Below are 20509 nucleotides of genomic sequence, written 5' to 3'. Positions count from 1 at the left end.
GGGCGGATGGACGCACGGACGGTCACACAGACAGATGCATGGATGGACGGACGGATGCTTCGCCCCGCTCTCCATCATTCACCCCGTGGATATGCTGCCATCTTTTTTGTCTCTTATGAATACTATAAGTTATATCGTTTACTATTGCCTTGAAGACTCGTTCCGTAATGACATCTTGTGAGGGGGATGACGATTCGCCAGCAGTCTGGCTTTTTGCTCACTTTCCTAGATTGGTCAATAAGACATGAAGATTAATTCGTTCATTCAGTGTTGGTTGGTGCCCCTCATTAGAGAGCACAACGGGCTTGGGTACACAAAGCGTTAGTGGAGGTCACAATGAGCACGCATTCAACGTTTTAGAGACGCGTGCACGAGAGATACGTACAGAGAGGAGGGGGGGGGTCAGGAGTTCTCAGGCCACTATTCAATGTATTTCGATGATATGTTTAATTATATTTAATCTTTATCAGCTGCAAAAGCATCAACAAAGTGAGCAGCGGCGTAGTTCGAGTGTTGCCTGACGGAGGCACTTTACAGCTGTACAGTCGTCAGCAAGCTTAACACAAACGCTCCGCAGCATCTAGTGGAAAGGTTGGACTGACTCCATCGCCACTTAGCTTTGGGTTCTGTTTCCGAGATGTTACCTATACACGCCGACATATTATCGAAGCATACCAATGTGTGTTCTAGACAACAGCGACCAGCAGCGCTTTGCGGCTGGCGTCTGTCAAATGAGTCCAGGTCACGCTGCGGGGCGTTCGAGTTAAGCTTGCTGACGACTGTACTTGCGGTAAACATTCTAGCATAGTTTGATAAACGTACTATGTTACGCGCACAGGTGCTCGTTTCCTTTCGGCACGGTTGAGGCATACGGCAAAGGCCAAAGCAAGGCTATCAATCGAGAAGAACCACAATAAGGAACGCGATTACACCATCGCGTCATCTTAAAAAAATGGCAGCATATCCACGGAGTGAATGATGGAGAGTGGGGCGAAGAATTCGTCCGTCCATTCGTTCTTGCTTCCGTCCGTCCTTGCATCCGTCAGTGTGACCGTCCATGCGTCCATCAGCCCGTCCGTGCGTACGTCTGTTCGCGTCCGTCCCTGCGTTCGTCCATGCAGCCGCCCCTGCGTCCGTTCATGCGTCCATCCATGCATCTGTCTATGTGTCCGTTCGTCCATCTATTCAACACTCCAAGTACCACCATCTCGCATCTTTTCATCATATATTCCCCATATAGAAGCACCGCCATCCAGCGGGCATTCCAAGGACTAAACGAGAGGTGGCACACGCACACTTTCTTACGGCTTGCGCTTCGGGTCCACTTCCCACCTTTAACCACCTCGAGTTCATGGTATATACTAGTTCACAGTATTCATGGCACTGCGGCCGAACGCTCGCTAAACATTTCGAAAACCAAGGAGGTTACGCCCAGCGAGTATGACGTAGCAAACTTTTTCGGTCAGATAGTGCTCAATGTACATGCCAATGGCTGCTAATGGGAAATGAGAGATGGAGAATTCGGCTTTTACTTTCTTACGGCTTGCGCTTCATATCTACTTCCCATTTTTAACCACCTCGAGTTCATTCATGGTATATACAAGTTCATTGTATTCATGGCACTGCGGCTCAACGCTCGCTAAACCTTTCTAAAGCTAAGGAGGTTACACCCAGCGAGTATAACGTAGCAACCCTTTCTTGTCAGATAGTGCTCATTGTACATGCAAATGGCTGCTAATGGTTATCGCAGCCTGCATGTTAACTAAAAGCCGAATGCTCCTGTCTCTCATTCCCCATTAGCAGCCATTGACATGTACATTGAGCATTATGTTTTATTGTTGAACAACGCACAGAAGAAGTCTCTCGCCGGCACCACCTTGGAGGTCAAAATGTTATACTTGTTACATACTACGGGGGACGAACGGGTGCCGCTATAAGGATTGGATTGGATTGGATAAACTTTTATTTGGTCCTCCAAAACACAGATCACTGTGTTGCGGGCAGCTCCCACGTGGGGACTGAGATGCCAAGCTCCTCAGCCGCCTCGCGGGCTTGGTGGACAGCCCAGAGCTGATCTGCCAAGGACGAGCTGCGGATTGCCGCCTCCCATCTGGCAGAGGTGATGTGCGATAAATGAGCGAATTTGGTGCACTGCCAGAGCATGTGTTCTAAGGAGCTTCGCCGCTAAAACGATGCTCGAGCGTTTTCCATGTTTATGGACCACTGATCGATTCACCTTTGCTAGTTCGCGGACTCAACGCGGAGTGCTTACCATCATATTATATAATATTATTTCGATAGAACTTATAATTAAAAGTTGGACAATGATGTGAGTATTCAGTAAATAGAAGGAAGACATATAGTCAATATCTATTGGAACCTAGTGCATAGAGACAATTAGGGTAATTAATAATCCAAAGCCACGGCAGCACCATATGCATAATAATGAAGCACACAATATAAAATAGTAACGGAACAAGATTCATAACCGAATACATAGAATGATAGGATTTTAGCGTACCACATGGAAAGCCACCACGGTGTTATATTGGCTACGTTTCTCGAATGGTGACGCGTGGCTAGTGGAATCGAGTCCCGGTCGCGGCGGTCGCATTTTGATGGAGGCGAAATGTTCGATGTCCGTGTACTGTGCGGTCAGTCCAATACTCGGCAGTCCAGGAGGCCTGCGAACGGGCGGAGGGCCACGGTCTTCCAGTCCCGGCGTGGACGCGGCCAGCAACTGCGGCGGGCACCTCTTAGGGGGGCGTCTGACCAGTTCTCCAAAACCAAATAAAGTTCATTTCACTTCACTTCATCACTGTCAGTGCACGTCAAAGAACACCAGATGGTCAAAATTTGCGGAGCCATAATCATATCGCGATCTTGGGACGTAAAACCCGAGATATTGTTAATTATATCAATAGAAGAAGCAACTGGTCCTGTGGTTAATTTGGGCGAAGCAGGCTAATTTTCAGCTCTTGCTTAAAGGCCAACTCCAGCGATTTTTCGACCATGTCAAGGTAATGGTGTTTCTATGTTTCTGAGACACTCTTGTCATGAGCCCAATAACTGAAATGCTCAGGAAATTTGAAAATAGTTTATAATAAGCAAAAAGGCGCACCGCCGCGGTGGTCTAGTTGCTAAGGTACTCGATGTTGACCCGCAGGGGGATCCAACCCGCCTGAGGCGGCTGCATTTCCGATGGAGGTGGGAATGCTGTAGGCCCGTGTGCTCAGATTTGGGTGCACGTTAAAGAACCCCAGGTTGTCTAAATTTCCGGAGCCCTCCACTACGGCGTCTCTCATAATCATATGGTGGTTTTGGGACGTTAAACCCCACATATAAATAAATAAGTCAATCAATTAATCAATCAATCAATCAATAAGCAACAAGGTGCAATACTGAAACTGAAACACAACCGGGAGCACTGTCTACGTATTACGTATATGCTATTTGGTAACAAGTCTCGCCGGCGCGGAGTACGAAAACTGTGAAAGCCAGATCAGCGAAGCGCAGGCAGAACACTACAGAAAAAGGTAGGAAGCTTTTCCGCGCTCGCTGGATTCCGTGCCGACCGGTTGTGCCCTCGCGATCTCCGACGTCAGCGTAGCTCTGGCCGACTGGGCTGGCCCTACTCATCTCCTGACGCCGACCTCCAACGACAGCATAGCTCTGACCTACTGGACTTGCCCTACGCCATCTCCTGACGCCGACAAAAGCTCTCGCAAGTGGTGCCCCGTCTTCGGACTCCTGTGACCGTGTTTCCATCTTTCTTATCTCTCCTATCCACTCGATATGTTCTCGCTCGCTGGCTTAGCGCATGTTTCTCTCTCTCTCCCCCTCTCTCTCTATACCTTTAAACCTATTCTTTGAACCCCTCCTCACCCCCATTCCTTGTGAGCTATTGTTGAGGTGTCGCACCGTGGTGCAGACAGTTACGGGGCTCACTTTTTTTTTCCTTTCTGTCTTAGAACCACTTTGCGCCAAACACCGCCACCGTCGCCTTGTGGCCAGCAGAATAAACGCTGTAGCGGGAAAAGTAGCGATGCTATCGGCTGCGTCACTTCCGTTGACATGTCAAACATGACGTCACACAGACAGTGTTCCCAATAATTCTGTCGAGCCAGGTGAACGTTTCGAGGCAATCTTTAAAATTCATTTGCACACACTCAGCGCATATCCTAAGCCTGTAATTTGGCATAAATGACGGAAATGTGCGAAGGATAACGCACCCAGCGAATTTTGCGAATTTCATTGGGATCCATTGACCTCGATAAATCGCCCGAGTCGGCCTTTAAATCGCTGCTATGGCCTTGCAGTTTCCACGATAACTGGAAGATTGCTGCACGTTGAAGTAGAATGGGATGTTACAGTTTGCTTCCTATGATTAGTTTAAGCTCTTAGAGAAATTTGTTATTTAACGTGGATATGGCAGTGATATAAATCATGTGCTTGATTTACAGTGTGCTCGTGAATAGTGCCCCATTATCTCATTTCATTCTATATTTCTTTTCCTCATAGTACAATAACTAAACGACAAAACCCTTTCCTTTGTTTTCTTTTCTCTCTGAAAGTCTCGCAGAGCTCACTTTGCTTGTAGGGGCACAACCATGGTGCAAGCACATTGCCAAGTGTAAGAGGACGTCTATCAAAATAATCAGAATTGCAGATAGCTGAGCTATAGTCGGTACGTATTCATTGTAACAGAGGCAGAGTGTCCAAACACAGACACGAGAAGGAAGTTGGGAGTTTCGTCTGGTGTCTGTGCTTGCACGCCCTGACTTTTTTAGAACGAGGACGTCTAGATATAATAGAGCACGTTGAAACGCCAACTAGACGGGGAACCGCTGCTCTCAAATCGAGGGGCCTCTGCGTGATAATAAGTTGCACCGATGCGTCGCCGCGGCTGTCACGGCAAGTACACAATGCGGGTGCGTCCGTCCTTCTTTGTGACACAAGCGCGGATGCTCCTCAATTGTTGCGTGATTCGGACTTCGTGTTGCCCCAAGCGAAAATTTCCTGCTGGTTTTCTGCTGGGAGTTGCTGGTTTCTGGCGGAACCAGCAGTTAAGCTGTTCATTTTTTGCTGGTTTTACTGGTTCCAGCAGTGTGCCTACTGGTTTTCTGCTGGTTCCAGCAGGGTGCTCATTGGATTTTTATTGGGACCAGCACGCTGCCTACTGGCTTGCTGATGGTCCCAGGAAGCTGCCTGCTGGTTGTACTGGTTCCAGCAGTGTGCCCATTGGTTTTCTGCTGGTTCAGGGTGCCTACTGGTTCTTTACTTGGACCAGTACACTGCCTACTGACCTGCTGGTGGTCCCAGCAAGCTGCCTACTGGCTGTACTGGTACCAGCAGGGTGCTCGCTGGTTTTCTGTACTGGCTTGATTGCCCGCGGAAAAGAGCATTTTTGTTTTGACCATTCTCCAATCTCTGTTACGATCAGACCGTAGTGAGCTTGCTCTCGTCTGCTAAGACACTGGTAGAGAGGCTACGAGCCGTTATTGAACAATTTATTGATGTAGGTAGCCATAACTTCAACGCTCGCACTGCTTTGTGATTGCCGGTCGCTTTCTCCTCTGTATAGCTCTTATCGCTGTTCCGCAACCGTGCGCGACAAGCACTCGTTGTATCAGTTTGCTGTCGGGCCGCACTCGCTGTGCGACACGAGCGTTGTTCGTGGCTCCCAATTGATGCGCGGTCGTGATAGGATAAAGCCACGCGTTTACTTGAGAACAACTAAACGTCCGGAGGTTACGTTGCGGAGGCTTAATGTCGGGGTGGCGCTTACGCCGTCTGTGACAACCCTTTGGGTGCAACATATGGGCACATCGTTAAATTGCTCAGCGCAAAAAGAGAGAGAGAGGGAGAGAGAGAGAGGGAGAGAGAGGGAGAGGGAGAGAGAGATACTTGGTTTTTTGCAGCTTCTTAGCTTTTGTTTGACTTGCATTCTTGGATAAGCATGCGATCTTATCCTTTACTGTAGCCTGTATATATGTGCTTCTTAGTAATAAAATAATCAAGCAGTACAAAGTCTGCGATGGTCCTCGTCTTTTCTGTGTTCGTTGTCAAATTCTTTTTTTTTTGTGCTGAGTTGTTTAATGAAGAAATATCAACTAGCCTAATCCACACACTTTACTTTGGCCCATCGTGACCATTTGGTGACGCCCCAAACCGCGATGCGACTGTCACACAATTGTTGTGGACTTGCACAGAGCTGGAACTAAACCGTCTTTTCCAGATCCCTGCAACCGGGTCTGGGGCCTGGCTGACCGTTTGACAAGTTCTCGGTTCGTAGCACTTGAACTAATATAGCGCATTACAAAAAAAAAAGGCAGCCGAGCAGACCGACACAAAAGTAGAGTCGACTCTTTCCCGTAATACGGTATACCACTTCAAGTACGACCATTGCACCTCGACCGCTGGATTCATGGGCCAATATCAATATTGGACTTTATAGAGGAAGCAACTTCGCATGCGTATTTTTGATACAAAAAGTTACTATGCCTAGGGGCAGGCTGTCGAAATAGAAACTAACTGAAAAGCACTAGCCTCTTCCTCCTCGTCCTTGTTCTTCTGCGTCATGCAGCGATCATCTCTTTCTCCTTCCGAGATATTTCTGAACCTAACGTGGTTTCCCATTGGCTCCAAGATTGGAGGTGTTGCAAGCGTTCTGTTTCTCAACCAGTTTTGCATTGCCTCCGTGATTGGCTGAACGTCCTTTGACCAAGCGACGGTGTCACGTGACGACGCCGTTGAAATACTCCCTATATGATTTACTTCATTCGCAGGCGTTCCTGCTTCTTGCTGGACAACTTGGCCGTGCTTCACCTGAAGGTAAGCGATGACTTAGACAATATCTGTTAAGTCACCTTTGCCAGGCCAAAGGTGCTCATTTTATGTTAACATGGCGGGAAGCAAGAAAGCGTCACGCTGCTAAGCACGTGAGTGGAGGTTCAGAGAGACAAAAAATTGGCCCTGTATCTGCATGTTAATTTGCAAATATCGTCGAAAGACGATAGTCTTGCATGTGGAGAGAGTGAACAAAACATTTATGTGATGTTCTGCGCATGAAAATTGGTGAATGGTATTCTGGAGGCGCTTTGTTAGAGTGCCTCGAGCGTGCAGCGGAGGTGAACGAGCGCATCAAGTCACGGCACACGTGAGACATGAGTGCCATCTGGGAGTTTTCTTGGAAAACGTTGCGCGTTCGAGACGGGCGTGCGCGCCCGTCTCAGAGGTGATAAGAAGGTGTAGAACGCAAGGCGACGGGTAGGTGCCACCACCGTGTCGTCTTAGCAAAGCGTTGGAAACACTCGCCTTTTCCTGCAAGCGTTGCATGGTTAGCGCAGCGTGATAAACGCTGCGGTCCTTAGAATTACTTATGTATGCCTTTTGTAGTAAAAGGTGCACATGCAGATTATATACGTGCTGTTATGGTGCCTAAAATATGTGCAATAATTGTTTTTTAATCGACAATCGCACAAGTATGAACGCTGAATTTTGAGCAACATTGGTGGGCACTGCAGATGGGGTCGGCCGTTTGGGGTATCGGCTGGTGCCGTTTACAGTCCCCGGTACCGTTAAGAGTGGACAAACAGACAAATATACAGATAGACAGACTCAGATATTGCATTGAAGGTCCCCGAGAAAGACTGTCGTCTTTAATAAAAAAGATAGAAGAAACGTTTATTGATATTTGGGCTATTTATGGTCACGGTGGGTGGTGATGCCCTTTCTCCAGGGCTTCACTGGCTACAGTGGCTCGCCCGGCCTGGTTCACAGGTGTAGGTCCCATTCCCGATATGGAGGAAAGAAAAAAAAAGTTAGACAGGAGCGTTGATCAATGCGAAATAAATAAAAATGAATAAATTAATGAAAATGGTTGGACAGGCACGCACATGCCCAGATCCACTTGCTCCTGTTTTCTTGGTAGGGAAAGTTATCGTCACTTTGATTTATTCTACTCGATTCGCATCTGAACAGAGTAGAATCAACAGTGCGTTAATTATAGCTGGTATTGGCGAGATCCACTTCCTTGGTCGAATAACTGGATCTTACGATGCTGATGAGGCAAACACGAGTTCCAGTACCAAAGGGGGTTGAGGATTCTAATGAAGGGTGGTTAGTTTACATAGCGACTAGTGTGTTTGGGTAAGTCGGTTGATACTTGATGCGAAACAGACATTGTTTATGTCATGCCTGTACCAGGAATGTCTTTCGGGAGGAAGGGTGGGCACTTAGTGAAAAACACCTATTTCAATCATTTTTCTTCAGTAATTATGAACATCACATCCATACGGATTTTGACCGGGGATTGGGGCCTGGGCTATGTCCCTGCTCGTGTATGTCCGAGTTCCATGGCGCTCATCTGTTTCGCATCTAGTCTATATACATAGTGATACGCATAGTTGCTTCAGCACTATTTGTGATCAAATTCAACTAAAATATTAGCTTCCAAGGGCTGCTTGAAAACTAATTCCCATGTTTGTGACACCAGATGCCCCTGGTCCACTGCTGGTGTACTGATTTACACTAGGCTCCGCCGCAGTGGTCTAGTGGCTAAGGCACTCGGCTGCTGTCCTGCAGGTCACGGGATCGAATCTCGGTTGCAGCGGCTGCATTTTCGGTGGAGGTGAAAGTGCTGTAGGCAAGTGTGCTCAGATTTGGGTGCACGTTAAAGAACCACAGGTTGTCGAAATTTCCGGAGCCCTCCATTACGGCGTCTTTCATAATCATGTGGTGGTTTTAGGACGTTAAACCTCGCTATGGGCCGTTCCTTTCCCACGATACTAGCGGAAGAATACAAACACACGCGGCCTTGTGAGACGCACGGAAGACCACATATGGCGACATTAAAAGAGTCAATTTGACCTGAAGGCATGTCGGTTCCCGTAGTTTGCTTCCTTATGACTGCATTGGTGACGGTGACAATCAGAGTGAGAAGGGAGAATTTCTCGAAAGCTAACAAGCAGTGTCAGGGCGACAGCCAATGTTCGTAAGAATGACATATAGAGCAGGGCGCAGTGTACAGGTGGTTGTACTAGCAGTCGTACACCAGTATCCTTCACAGTGATGTTCCGTGCAGGGAATTTTCCCTTTTTCGGGGAATTTTCGGCTGTCATTTTGAGGCTAAGGAAAAAAAGGGAATTTTCGTGATATTGCAGAGAATATCAGGAAGGGTGAATTCTTTTATATGACGACCGATAATTAGTGGTCACAGTGCGCCTTAATTTGTTGTAATCGGTTTTGGCTCATTGTCTCTGATATTTACACTATTGCTGTTAGAATTCAAGCCAACAATGTGCAGTGTACTAACAGCATATGAATAACAAAGTCATGCTTTCCTTGTGCGGCAGTGAAGGAGCTAGTCATGAACTCATGATTTCGAAAGTCGCGGTTTGTGTGCATGGTTGTGGACGCAAATTAGTACTGTTGTGCAGAAAAATATGCCGGGAATTTCGTCAATGTTTGGAGGGAGAAAATCTCGAAATAGGGAATTTTCATGTCGCTCAATGAGAATTCTTTGGCGTAGTACGGAACATCACTGATCTTTCATTGTTCGCGAATCGTTCCAGGTTGCCAATTTTAGGCCTCGTTTTAGTTCGCCTAGGGACGGCTATATGCTTTATCATAGTAGTGTACCAAGTGCTATAAATCGTAAAAAAAGTCACAGCATATTCACTGAGGAAATAATAATGAGTGGGGTGAAGCGTCCGTCCGTCCGGTACGAATGGACGCAATCACGAATAAATGGACCGACGGACGAACTCACGGACGGACGGATGCGTGAATAGACGGAAGTATGGACGGATGGACGAACGTACAGACAGACGAACGGACGAATAGACGCTTCGCCCCACTTATCATTCACTCTGTGGATATGCTGTGAAAATCACTAACACCATCTAGTTATATTATTCCCATGGACATATAAACACGACGCCATCTATTGAGCAAGTCATAAACTAGAGGTGGCTACATACCACATAGGGAAGAGGGAGCGACCCAAGGTCTGTGGAGTTCTTCCCGAAATCTTTTTTCCAAACACAAATGATCCATCGTTCAGACACGTTACTGGAATGGCTCTCTGCTCTTCCTTATTAGTGTATCAAGTACTCTGAATAGTTAAACACTTTTTCTGTACACATAGCTGGGACGGCGTACTGCACTTGCGTTGTAAAGTGTAAGTAAGGGACCATGGTACAAGACAAGGATATTTGTAAAAAAAATTGTGGTTGATCTCTGTGATGTAGGAATTGGTATAACACACGAAAGTGAAACACTCGTAGGTGTCTTCAAAGAGGCAGTTCAATGTTTATTACGTGTTGATATATAATGTCTATTGGCATTAATAACCACATCACCCTTAGATGTTAATGCATCCATGTTTATACCTGGTGCCATAACTTATCTGCCACGACAATGAACGACTCGCGACTGGTGTACACTTTCCGGAGACACTGCACGCATGGGAGCACTGAACAAATCCCACTTTAACTTGAACCACATCCTTGGCAAACCGTGCAAGCGGAACCGAACGAGTTTTCACTCTATCGTTTTAGGGGCGAAGCTCCTTATAACGCACCTGTTCGTCCCTCGTAGCCTTTGTAATAGTGTGTAACAAGTATAACATTTTGACCTCCAAGCTGGTGCCGGTGAGAGATTTCTTCTGTACGTTGTTGAACAATGAAAGATAGTGCTTGACGTACATGCCAATGGCTGCTGAGGGGCAATGAGAGACAGGAGAATTCGGCTTTTAGTTAACGCACACACTGCGAATTTTTTATTGTTCAATAACGCACAGAAGACAAGAAAGGGTCGCTACGTTATACTCGCTGGGAGTAACCTCCTAGGTTTTAGAAAGGTTTAGCGAGCGTTGGGCCGTAGTGCCATGAATACAGTGAACTAGTATATACCATGAACTCGAGGTGGTTAAAGGTGGGAAGTAGGCCCGAAGCGCAAGCCATAAGAAAGTGTGCGTGTGCCACCTCTCGTTAAGTCCTTGGAATGTTTGCTGGATAGCGGTGCTTCTATATGAGGAATATATGATGAAAAGATGTGAGATGATGGTACTTGGAGTGTTAAATAGGTGGACGAACGGACACACAGACAGATGCATGGACGGACGCACGGATAGCTGCACAGAAGGATTGACGCATGGACGGACGCAGGAGCAGATGCATGGACGAAAGCACAGATGAACATGCGGATGCACTAACAGACGCACGCACGGACGGGCGGATGGACACATGGGCGGCAACACAGATGCACGCATAGATGGACGAAGCAAGAACGAATGGACCGACGGAGGATTCACCCCACTATCTATCCTTCACTTCGTGGATATGCTGCCATTTTTTTTAACTCGCACTTTGCTGCAGCGAAGGAGAGTGATTTGTTGTTCGGAGACCCTCTTGTGAGTATGTGCTTGGCATGCAGCGTCATGTTGAGAGGTCACTTCGGTGATGATACGATCATTTCGGTCCTGCATCGGTGTCTGTATGGCAGCCAGTTCGGTCGCGATGTGCTAACTTCACAAGCGTTAGAGACAGTGTTCTCCGCTTGTGCCGTGAATGCCCGAAGGTCTTGTCCCACCATCTCGCATGTTTTCATCATTTATTCATCATATAGAAGTACCGTATGCAGCGGACATTCCAAGAACTAAACGAGATGTGGCTCCCTACTACTACGACTACTACTATTACAACTACATACGCGCCTAAAGCAACTTTTGAAAGAAAAAAAATCTTAAAAATCCTTTTCAAATAAGTTTATTCTTTTCAAATCAAAACATAACAAACAAACTACAAGATTTTTTGTTAATGTTCACTAGCTGATCAGTTTCTCTTACCAAAAAACATGAGATGCTCGTGGTATCAAGACTAGATGATATGAAAGTTTTTTTAAAAAAGTTTTTTACAGATGGTGACACACCTCATAGCATGCAGGTAAGTGCCATGCAGGTAAGTGCCATAGCAGGTAAGTGCCATGAGAATTAAAAAATAAAAGTTCGTCTTTTTCGACATAATTATTATTGCCTGCAGAAGGTCCTTGTCAGAATCGCAGACCTAAATTGTCGGCTTGTTTACATTCTTATATTAAAACCAGCTTAACAAAGGTGGACTTGGGCAGTGACATTTGAGGACATGCTAGCCCTTTACTGATGGTAGTGACCATGTCAACGTATTCGTACCCTGGCGCCTGTAGAGTCTGGACATTGAATCTATGACCAGGGACGTAGTCAAGGGGAAGCACACTGAGCCTGTGCCCCCTCCCCCCCCCCCCCAATTTCTTTTTCACCATGGCATAGAGAGCGGAAAATGACCATTTCAAGGGGGTGCCTCCACCGCAGAATAAGTATGTACCCCCCCCCCCCCCCCCCACCCTTCCTGAAAAAAATTTCTGTGTACGGCCTTGCCCCTGACATGTCCATCGCTGCACCGAACTCACTTTCGCGACATTCACCCGTCCACGCCGTTGCATTTCAGTGGCGCTAAATGCAACAGTTCTCGTAGTCGTTATCATCGCACTCGTATCAGTGGATGGCGGAGATACACCATTCTTGCATGTCGAAGCTCCACTGCATATTACACGCAAGCATAATGCGAAAGACAGAGCACGTAACTCACACAACGCGAAAGACAAGGCACGTATAACTGCGTCGACAACGAGTCAAATTAGCGCGTAGAGCGGGTCACAATTACAGACCCGAAAATTTAATTTAAGGCCCGAAAAATCAGCCCCTGGAACCTTGTCGGAGCTGACTGCAGAGGCAACGCTATGCTTTGTTTCAAGTAGGGTCAACGCCACCTAGGCGGCGTTGGTAGGCTTTGATGCCAAGGGGTTTTGCTGATGCCTAGAGTGTCTCGATGTGCTCATTCACCCGGACGCGCGCATCAAGGCACTCTACTGATGCCACGGCGTCCGTTCGAGCATCGAGGCGCCAAAGGGCTGAGACGAGCACAGCATTCTCCATCAGCGTTTGTTAGGGTCATAATGAAGTACTTTCCTTATGAACGAAGTACACCTCTACAAACGAGGAGTGCGGGTACACAGCAAAGGAGTGTGGTACATACAAAGCACGTCCGAAGGGGGCTTCAGAAACGCGCTGATTGCTCAGTCAGCTAAGCTCACGCATTCCAATTGACGTTGGTTGGGAGATCGTGGACTCGATTTCCAGGTCTTCAAAATTGCGAAATTTTTTCTTCTGATTAATTGATTTGCATGCTGCTCACGTAACGTTTAACAACATTAAACGTTATTTTGTTGCTCATGTAACGTTTACTTTATTTTGTTGCTCATGTAACGTTTAACAACAATAAACGTTACACGAGCAACGAAATAAAATTGGCTGCGTATCTCTGTGCTTCGCTGCAAACAACGTCGAAAGACCATAGTCTTCTGTCTGGAGGCACTGCATGAGCTTTAGCGCCATCTGGCAGTAATATAGAGAAACGAAAGTTGTTTAAAACGCAGAGCCAATGGTAGCGCCGGGTCATTTTAGTTTAGACCCCTGAATTTTTTAGCGAAGCATAGGAAACATCCATTTTTTTTGTTCATAGGGTCACATCGTGAGCGCAGCGTAATAATAACTTTGGTCTTTAGATATAAGTATCTATGCATTTTGTTGCGATAGCAATTATATCGACACTCTCGGCTGCTTTTGTCGTTGGCGTTGTCGCTTGGCGCCGCCGTCATGCCCCGTACATCTAAATGTGTCTATATATATATATATATATATATATATATATATATATGTGTGTGTGTGTGTGTGTGTGTGTGTGTGTGTGTGTGTGTGTGTGTGTGTGTGTGTGTGTGTGTGTGTGTATAGAGAGGCAACAAAGAAAAACATGTAACTTCTCACTCCTGAATGCGCAGCATTAGCCACTGAGCCACGACGACACACGTACTTCAACGTTAAATGACAAGCTATTTATAGGTCTCCTGGGTTGGACCGCTTTTTCTGCACTAGTTCAAGAGAGCTACACTTTGGCCTTCGCTCTGGTGAGTGCAGCTCGCGCCACCTGCACTTTTTCACTGGATTTGGCGTTGTGGTGCACGAGTTCATCGGCTCTTAAGCACTAGCTTTCCCGCGAGTTCTCGTTTCGTGCAAGTAGCGCTTGGTAAATGATGAGGCTGCACTTTTTCCCGCGATTTGGCAGCTGCACCGAAACCGCTAGCGTCGTGCTAAACTTACACTACAGGAACTATCGTGGCACTTGCACGACACTATCGTGAACTACGTGCAGATAGTGCTGCCAAATCGAGGATACCCACGGAGGAAGGAAAGCTCCTTTCCTTCCTCCGTGAGGATACCTATTCCAACTGGCGATACCGATCTCGGGGGAATACCAGCGTGTTTTAAGCATTACCAATGAGATGGCACAATAGACGCGCTTGGTGTAAAGCCGCGCTCATGCTCTCATCTCCCACGCGTACTTTGCCCCATCGGCGGAGGGGGGAGACTATCATGCGTAAGCATATCTCGTGGTGGAGGAGAATAATACGTCTTGGACTTTCACCAGGATTATTGCGTTAAAGTTACCTCTCGCACCAAAGTTCACTTCGCTCGCTGCACAGTCCCCGTTTGTGAAAAGACTTCACCTTAAAGAAAAGAATACAGCTTATCCATGGAGTGAATGATGATGATGGAGTGGGGCGAAGCGTCCTTCGGTCCGACCGTGTGTCCATTCGTCAGTGCGTCCAGACGGATGGTTGAAGCACGGACAGACAGATAGAAGCATGGACGCACAGACGGAAGGACGGACGCACGGACGGATGAGCAGAATCGACGGAAGCACGGAAGGACAGACAGACGGACAGACAGAAGCATGGACAAACGAACAGAAGTAGAGACGGATGGATGGACAAATGGACAGAAGCACGCATGTACAGACAGGCGGATAGACGCACGGACGGACTCACGAACAGATTGACAGAAGCGCGGTCAGACGGAAACACAAATAGATGGACGGACGCACAGATGAATATACATACGGACGGATGCACGCTTAGCCCCACTCATTGTCATTCACTCCGTGGATATACTGTGGGAATCACTAATGCCATATTGTTACATTATTCCCAAGGACATATACACACAACACCATCTATTGAGCAAGTCATAATCTAGAGGCGGCTACATACTACATATGGAGGAGGAGCGGCCCACGGCCTAAGGAGCTTTTCCTTTAGGCCGTGGGTCATTCGCTTACGTATTGATGCTGCACCTCAAATATATGGAATGTTTGTTTTTTGATTGACATTGCTCACAAGTATCAATACAGCCACCAGATAGATTGGATTGGTGGGTGTTGACCAAGTGGTCAAACTTTCGCCGGGGGCAAAATCGTTGGACATACACCAACAGACAAACAGACAGAAGAAAAATTTTTCCGTGGCCTGTCAGTCAAGAAAACAAAATCACAGAATATCCACAAAGTGAATGATGGCGAGTGGGCGAAGCTCTGGGGAGTATCATTAACCCCGTACTTTCTTTCGTAACGAATTGCACTCTATGACCATGACAGAGAGAGAGCCAGGAGCAAGCGCGTTTTATATTGCTTGGGCCGCCGCAGTGATCGGCATGCTCACGGCCAGCGCTCCCAGCGCGTGCAAGCCAGGACAACGGACATCACAGGGACAAGGGTCGGTCCTAAGGTGCTTCGCCCTAAATGTTATCAGTGCCCCCTGGCTCTTGGTAGCGCAAGCTCTGATTGATACGTGTGGTTTAATGTCTCAAAATAATCATATGATTATGAGAGATGCCGTAGTGGAAAATTTTCGAACACCTGAAGTTTTTTCAACGTGCACCTAAATCTGAGTACACGGGTCTACAGCATTTTCACCTCTATCGAAAATGCATCTGCGGCAGCCGGAATTCGATCTTGGAACCTGTGAGTCAGCAGCTGAGTACCTGACCACCACAGCGGGGCTGGTAGCACGAGCTCGAGGGAATGATTTGGCTCTTGTATGCTTATGCCAAAGAATGGGAAGAACGAGATGGCTGAACTAGAATTATAGTATATAGCTCACATTATGATCAGAATAGATGTCAGGAGGGAATATGTGCCATGGATTAATGTGCCACCGACAAGCGCCGTCTTTCGCCTGCTCTCCAGTCGCATGCTCTCCAGGCGTACTCGCCGCCCAAAAGAAGGTGCTACAGGGACTTGGGAAAACACAATCTCAAAAGTTCGAGGGTGGCCTGCGTTCTGCGCATGTGCCCTAGCGGCTCGCAAATTTCTTGGATACCTCAGCTTCTTGGAAATTCTCTAGTGTTTCCCAGGAGATGGGATGCGTGCCTCCAATTTGTACTTCGACATGTAGGCGTGGTCGCTTGAGCTATCGCCCTTTTTTCTTGAGAGGGAATTTTATACGTCTTGTGCTTTCACCGCAAAGTTTGCATTGAAGCTGTAAACTGCACGAAGGTTACTTTGCTTTCCGCAGTGGGTGCATTTGCAAAAGCGATGAGCTACTGGCTAAATAGCCATAGTAGAGATTATTTGAAGTAACAAGTATGACTGCTACTTTTGTCTATACCTACGCGATTTTTTCTCCCGCGTTCTTTTTTGTGTTTGAACAGCGTGGAATGTCTAGATCTGTGATAGATTTGTAGCGAGAGCTACACTAGCCGTATTTGTAGATTTGTAGTGAAAGCTAGACTGACCGCATTTTGCAGTGTGAATGAAATGAGTCGTTGCCTCATAACTGGCAACTGGCCTAGCAACTGGCCACAGGTGGCAGCACTGCTCGCCGCGCCATCTGGCATGACATGGGAGGAGGAGTTGGTGAAACCGTATTGCAACAGCAGAAGAGGAGCCGGCGTTGCATTGTATATTAGTGAATGGTCAGCAGGTGTTCTCTGGAGCGGCTCGGTAGAATGCATCGGCAGATGTGGAAAGTGAGTCAGAAAGACTGAAAGAAGCTGGTAGGTGTTCTGTGGCAATGCTTTGTCTTCGAAATGAAACCAAGAGGAGGCAGTGAGCTGAGGAGACGAAGGTAGAAGGAGCCGTACGCTGAAGCGTCGCAAGTATGAAGCGGCCAGGTAAGTGCATTCAGATGAGGATGATTCGTCGTCTATTTTGGCATCTCGTGCCAGGGCAGCGGATCTACGACAGAATAAAACCAGGAAGAGGCAGCGAGCTACGAGCACAGAAAAACAATGTGCCCGGCATATCAAACTGAGAGAACAAAGTGATGCAGTTCGGAGAGCGGTGCATCTAGTCGCCGATACCATTCAGTTAGACAATGTAAATCCTCGCCCTGTGATGGACCAGGTCATTCATCTGGCTGAAAGTTTAAGTGCGATGCGCATGTTCCAATCTAAACATAGTTAAAGACACGCTGTTTGACTTGCACGTGTCGTTTGTGAAAGACCTTGACATATGCAAGATTTGAGTTCACTGAGTATGGAAGTGCGTGAAACACTTGGTTATCAAAGGTGTAGCCAGTAGGAGGAGGGGGGGTGCTCACTCTTCCGAAAATTTTCAATCTTGCTTGGGTGTATACACATGCACTCGTGCAAACAGTTCACAAATATACAGAAACTATGGCTGAATCCCCTCCCACGAAAAAACATTCTAGCTACATCCTTGCTTGATTTAGCCGTACATGAGTGAGGGGAAGAACGAGAACCCATGTTGCAGGCATTGCACTACAAACAGGACTCAAATTTCGCATATACCGGGGTATTTCATGAATGTCACTCGCAAATGCAAAGGATTTGCCCTAATATTTGTTTTAATCTAACCGTAATTAACGAGATTTAAAAACCAAACCTAAAGACTCAGACCTATGAAGCTAAGAGATAAAAATGTAATTGTACAGTGTTGTGAAGAAAAGGACAAGCCGCCATGCCCATGGCAAAGCCCACCCATCGACCTCTTCTTTATTCCGAATGCCGGTCTGATCTCTGATGATGATCGTGACTATCTTCGTCGTTCACACAATATTTAACATCCTCCGGGCCCCCACATTAACAATTGTTGATGAAGAACATTAACACACATTAAGTTCGAAGCACACGCTGTTCAAGAGTACTTGTACAAGTCCAGGTCAGTCTATATGGAAAATCTGTGATATACAACCACGTCTGCTTTCCCAGCGGTGATTTTGGCGTTTGTTCCACACTTGTGCTTCTGAATGCGTGGACCTCTATGAACCTGCATTGTCGCTGAGCAAGTTTCCTTGGCATAAAAATTGACAGATAAGACTCTTCCAGGAAGATCTCCTGTGGCTATACTTGATGAGCCTTTTCCTTTGCTTTCTGTTCGTTGCTACATTTACCTTATAACCCTTCTGCTTCCGCCTTTGTCTGGTCTCTCTCATTCGCCACTGTTGCACTGTGTCGGCATTTACCAACTTTGCGGAAATAAGATGCGCAATGCACACCCTCTTCGATATTGACTTCTGTAGCCTTCTCGAAGAACCTAAGCTTTCAACAGCACAAGGGGCTGGCCCTTCTGTGGTCGTGGCCTTTTGTTTCTCTCTTCTGTTTCTTGTCCCTTTGAGAATTGACCTTGATTTTCTTCATTGGGCACTTGTACGCAGGGTGATGAGGACTTTACGTCTAAATCTGCGAGCCTTGGCTTGGACGTATCCTCAACATCTAGTGGGTGGCTCTTTGGGTCTACAAAGTCTTGCCTCTTTTCAATCATGGGAATGCCTTCCATCTGAACACTGGAGTTGTTGTAGATGTCTTGACAACAGGTTCATGGGTATGGCACGCTGATGACAGCTTTGTAGGCATGGGCCGGGTCCTTGTAAGTAGCGGTTGTTCTGCGCAGGCTCCTTCGATGGTCGTTACTTCAGTGAAGGTCCTGATCGATTGGCTTCCACCACGCTCAAGAATGTGTCCTGACGCTGACTCGACTGGCATCTGTGCTACAAGATTGCTGTCTAATAGGCCTTGGCTGGATGGTGGTGACGCAGATGCAGAGAGTGCCTTTCTTTCTGCTTCCATTTTAATCTGTAGTCTTGTTGTCTCCAAACGAGCCTGCCGTATCTTTAATGTGTCGGCTATTTGGTATTCGGTTCTGACTTTCACTAGAATGATGTGACGCTTAGAAACTTCCGCCTCCTCTATCTCGGCTTCCAAATCATTGATGTCAACTGCATCCTCTGTTTCCTGGTCGATTCTTCCGAGTTCCTCATATTGCTCAATCAAAACTCGGTGAATATGCCGTAACTCACAGATTAGTGGGCAATCCGATTGCCGAAAACGTTCGACGTCTGCGATGACCTGCGTGACGCCCTTGCATGTTTGACTCCGTCTTTCGTAGGGGGCCTCTATGATCCGGTCCAGTGTCAGAAACGTGAGAAGTCACTGGCCGGTCTTGTCACGAGGCGAAGTCGGAGTCGTCACGACAGCCATCGCAGAAGGTTCCCAGAACGAATATCTGTCACTTTTCGATCTGTCATTCTTCGTGATCTTGTGCATATCGGGCCATCGTAGTGAAGGGCGAGTCAGTACTGAGCCGGAGAAGACTTGAGGGCTCCCGTCTCGCTAGCCTCCAGACGGTGCCTGCACTCGTGGGGCTGCACTGCCAAGATGTACTTCGTTGACCTATGGACGGCCTTACCTTGTAAATATCGGGCCGTTGTCATGAAGGGCGAGTCAGGACAGAGCCGAAGTAGACGTGAGGGCTCCCGTCTTGTGAACCTCCAGACGATGCCTGTACTCACGTCAGTCCATTGGTGCTCCTAGTGGTCTCAGTTGCAACCGGAGTCGCACTCCCAGGTCTCAGCGGTGGTTAGGCCTCGCACATCAGCTTTAGCCACGGCGGCTTCACAGATGTCCTCGAGGCTATGGCTGTAGTCAAAATTCGTGAAGTCCGCACCATCTCACCTCCGAAGGTCCTTCCTCCCGGGTTTCACGGCACGAAATTGTTGAGGAAAGGACGAGCCACTGTGCCCATGGCGAAGCCCACCCGTCGACCTTTTCTTTATTCCGAATGCCGGTCTAATCCCCGATGATGATCGTGACTATCTTCGTCGTTTACACAATATTTAACATACAGAGAACCAAGCTATAAATAACAAGATGAACGCTAATTCACACTATGCACACCCAGGTATAACTGTCTTAAGCCACAGCAAATTTTTCTAGCTGCTTGCCGTTCTTCCTGTGACATTCCAATTTCTTTATTTTGCATTCATTGCTTTGCCCTTCAGGCGAAACTGTGACATTTTGTGAAAGCCTTATGTGCCTCGTAAAATGTTAACTTTGACCGTCTGCGTCAACACGTGGTGCAAAAAATTAACATCACGTGATGCAAGAAATTAACATCGCGTGATGACGACACATCATGACGTCACCGATAGGCAAAAATTTGTGGCATATGATGTTATGGTGAGGTCGTCATATGGCCTCTCACTTACCTAAGACTGTGGGATCACGGAGGCAGTACAAAAACAGGCAGAGGGCTGAAAGCTTGAAGTGCCTTTAATTTTAGAAGCCGTGCAAAACCATGTTAGGTGCAGAAAGTTTTCTGGGAGGGAAGTTAAA

General features: G+C 47.2%; 1 protein-coding gene across 1 annotated transcript in view; it reads left to right on the top strand.

Moving 5' to 3' along the window:
* Window positions 1-20509, top strand: part of Naglu (N-acetyl-alpha-glucosaminidase) — a 53718-nt gene that overhangs the window by 4836 nt on the left and 28373 nt on the right. The window contains exon 2 of the mRNA XM_075875581.1: window positions 6789-6834. Within this exon, the coding sequence (XP_075731696.1) occupies window positions 6789-6834 (46 nt within the window). The remainder of the gene's footprint in view (window positions 1-6788; window positions 6835-20509) is intronic.

Source organism: Rhipicephalus microplus, chromosome 10 (assembly GCF_043290135.1).
Source record: "Rhipicephalus microplus isolate Deutch F79 chromosome 10, USDA_Rmic, whole genome shotgun sequence".
Lineage (NCBI taxonomy): Eukaryota > Metazoa > Arthropoda > Arachnida > Ixodida > Ixodidae > Rhipicephalus > Rhipicephalus microplus.
This window is presented reverse-complemented; position numbering and strand designations above follow the sequence as displayed.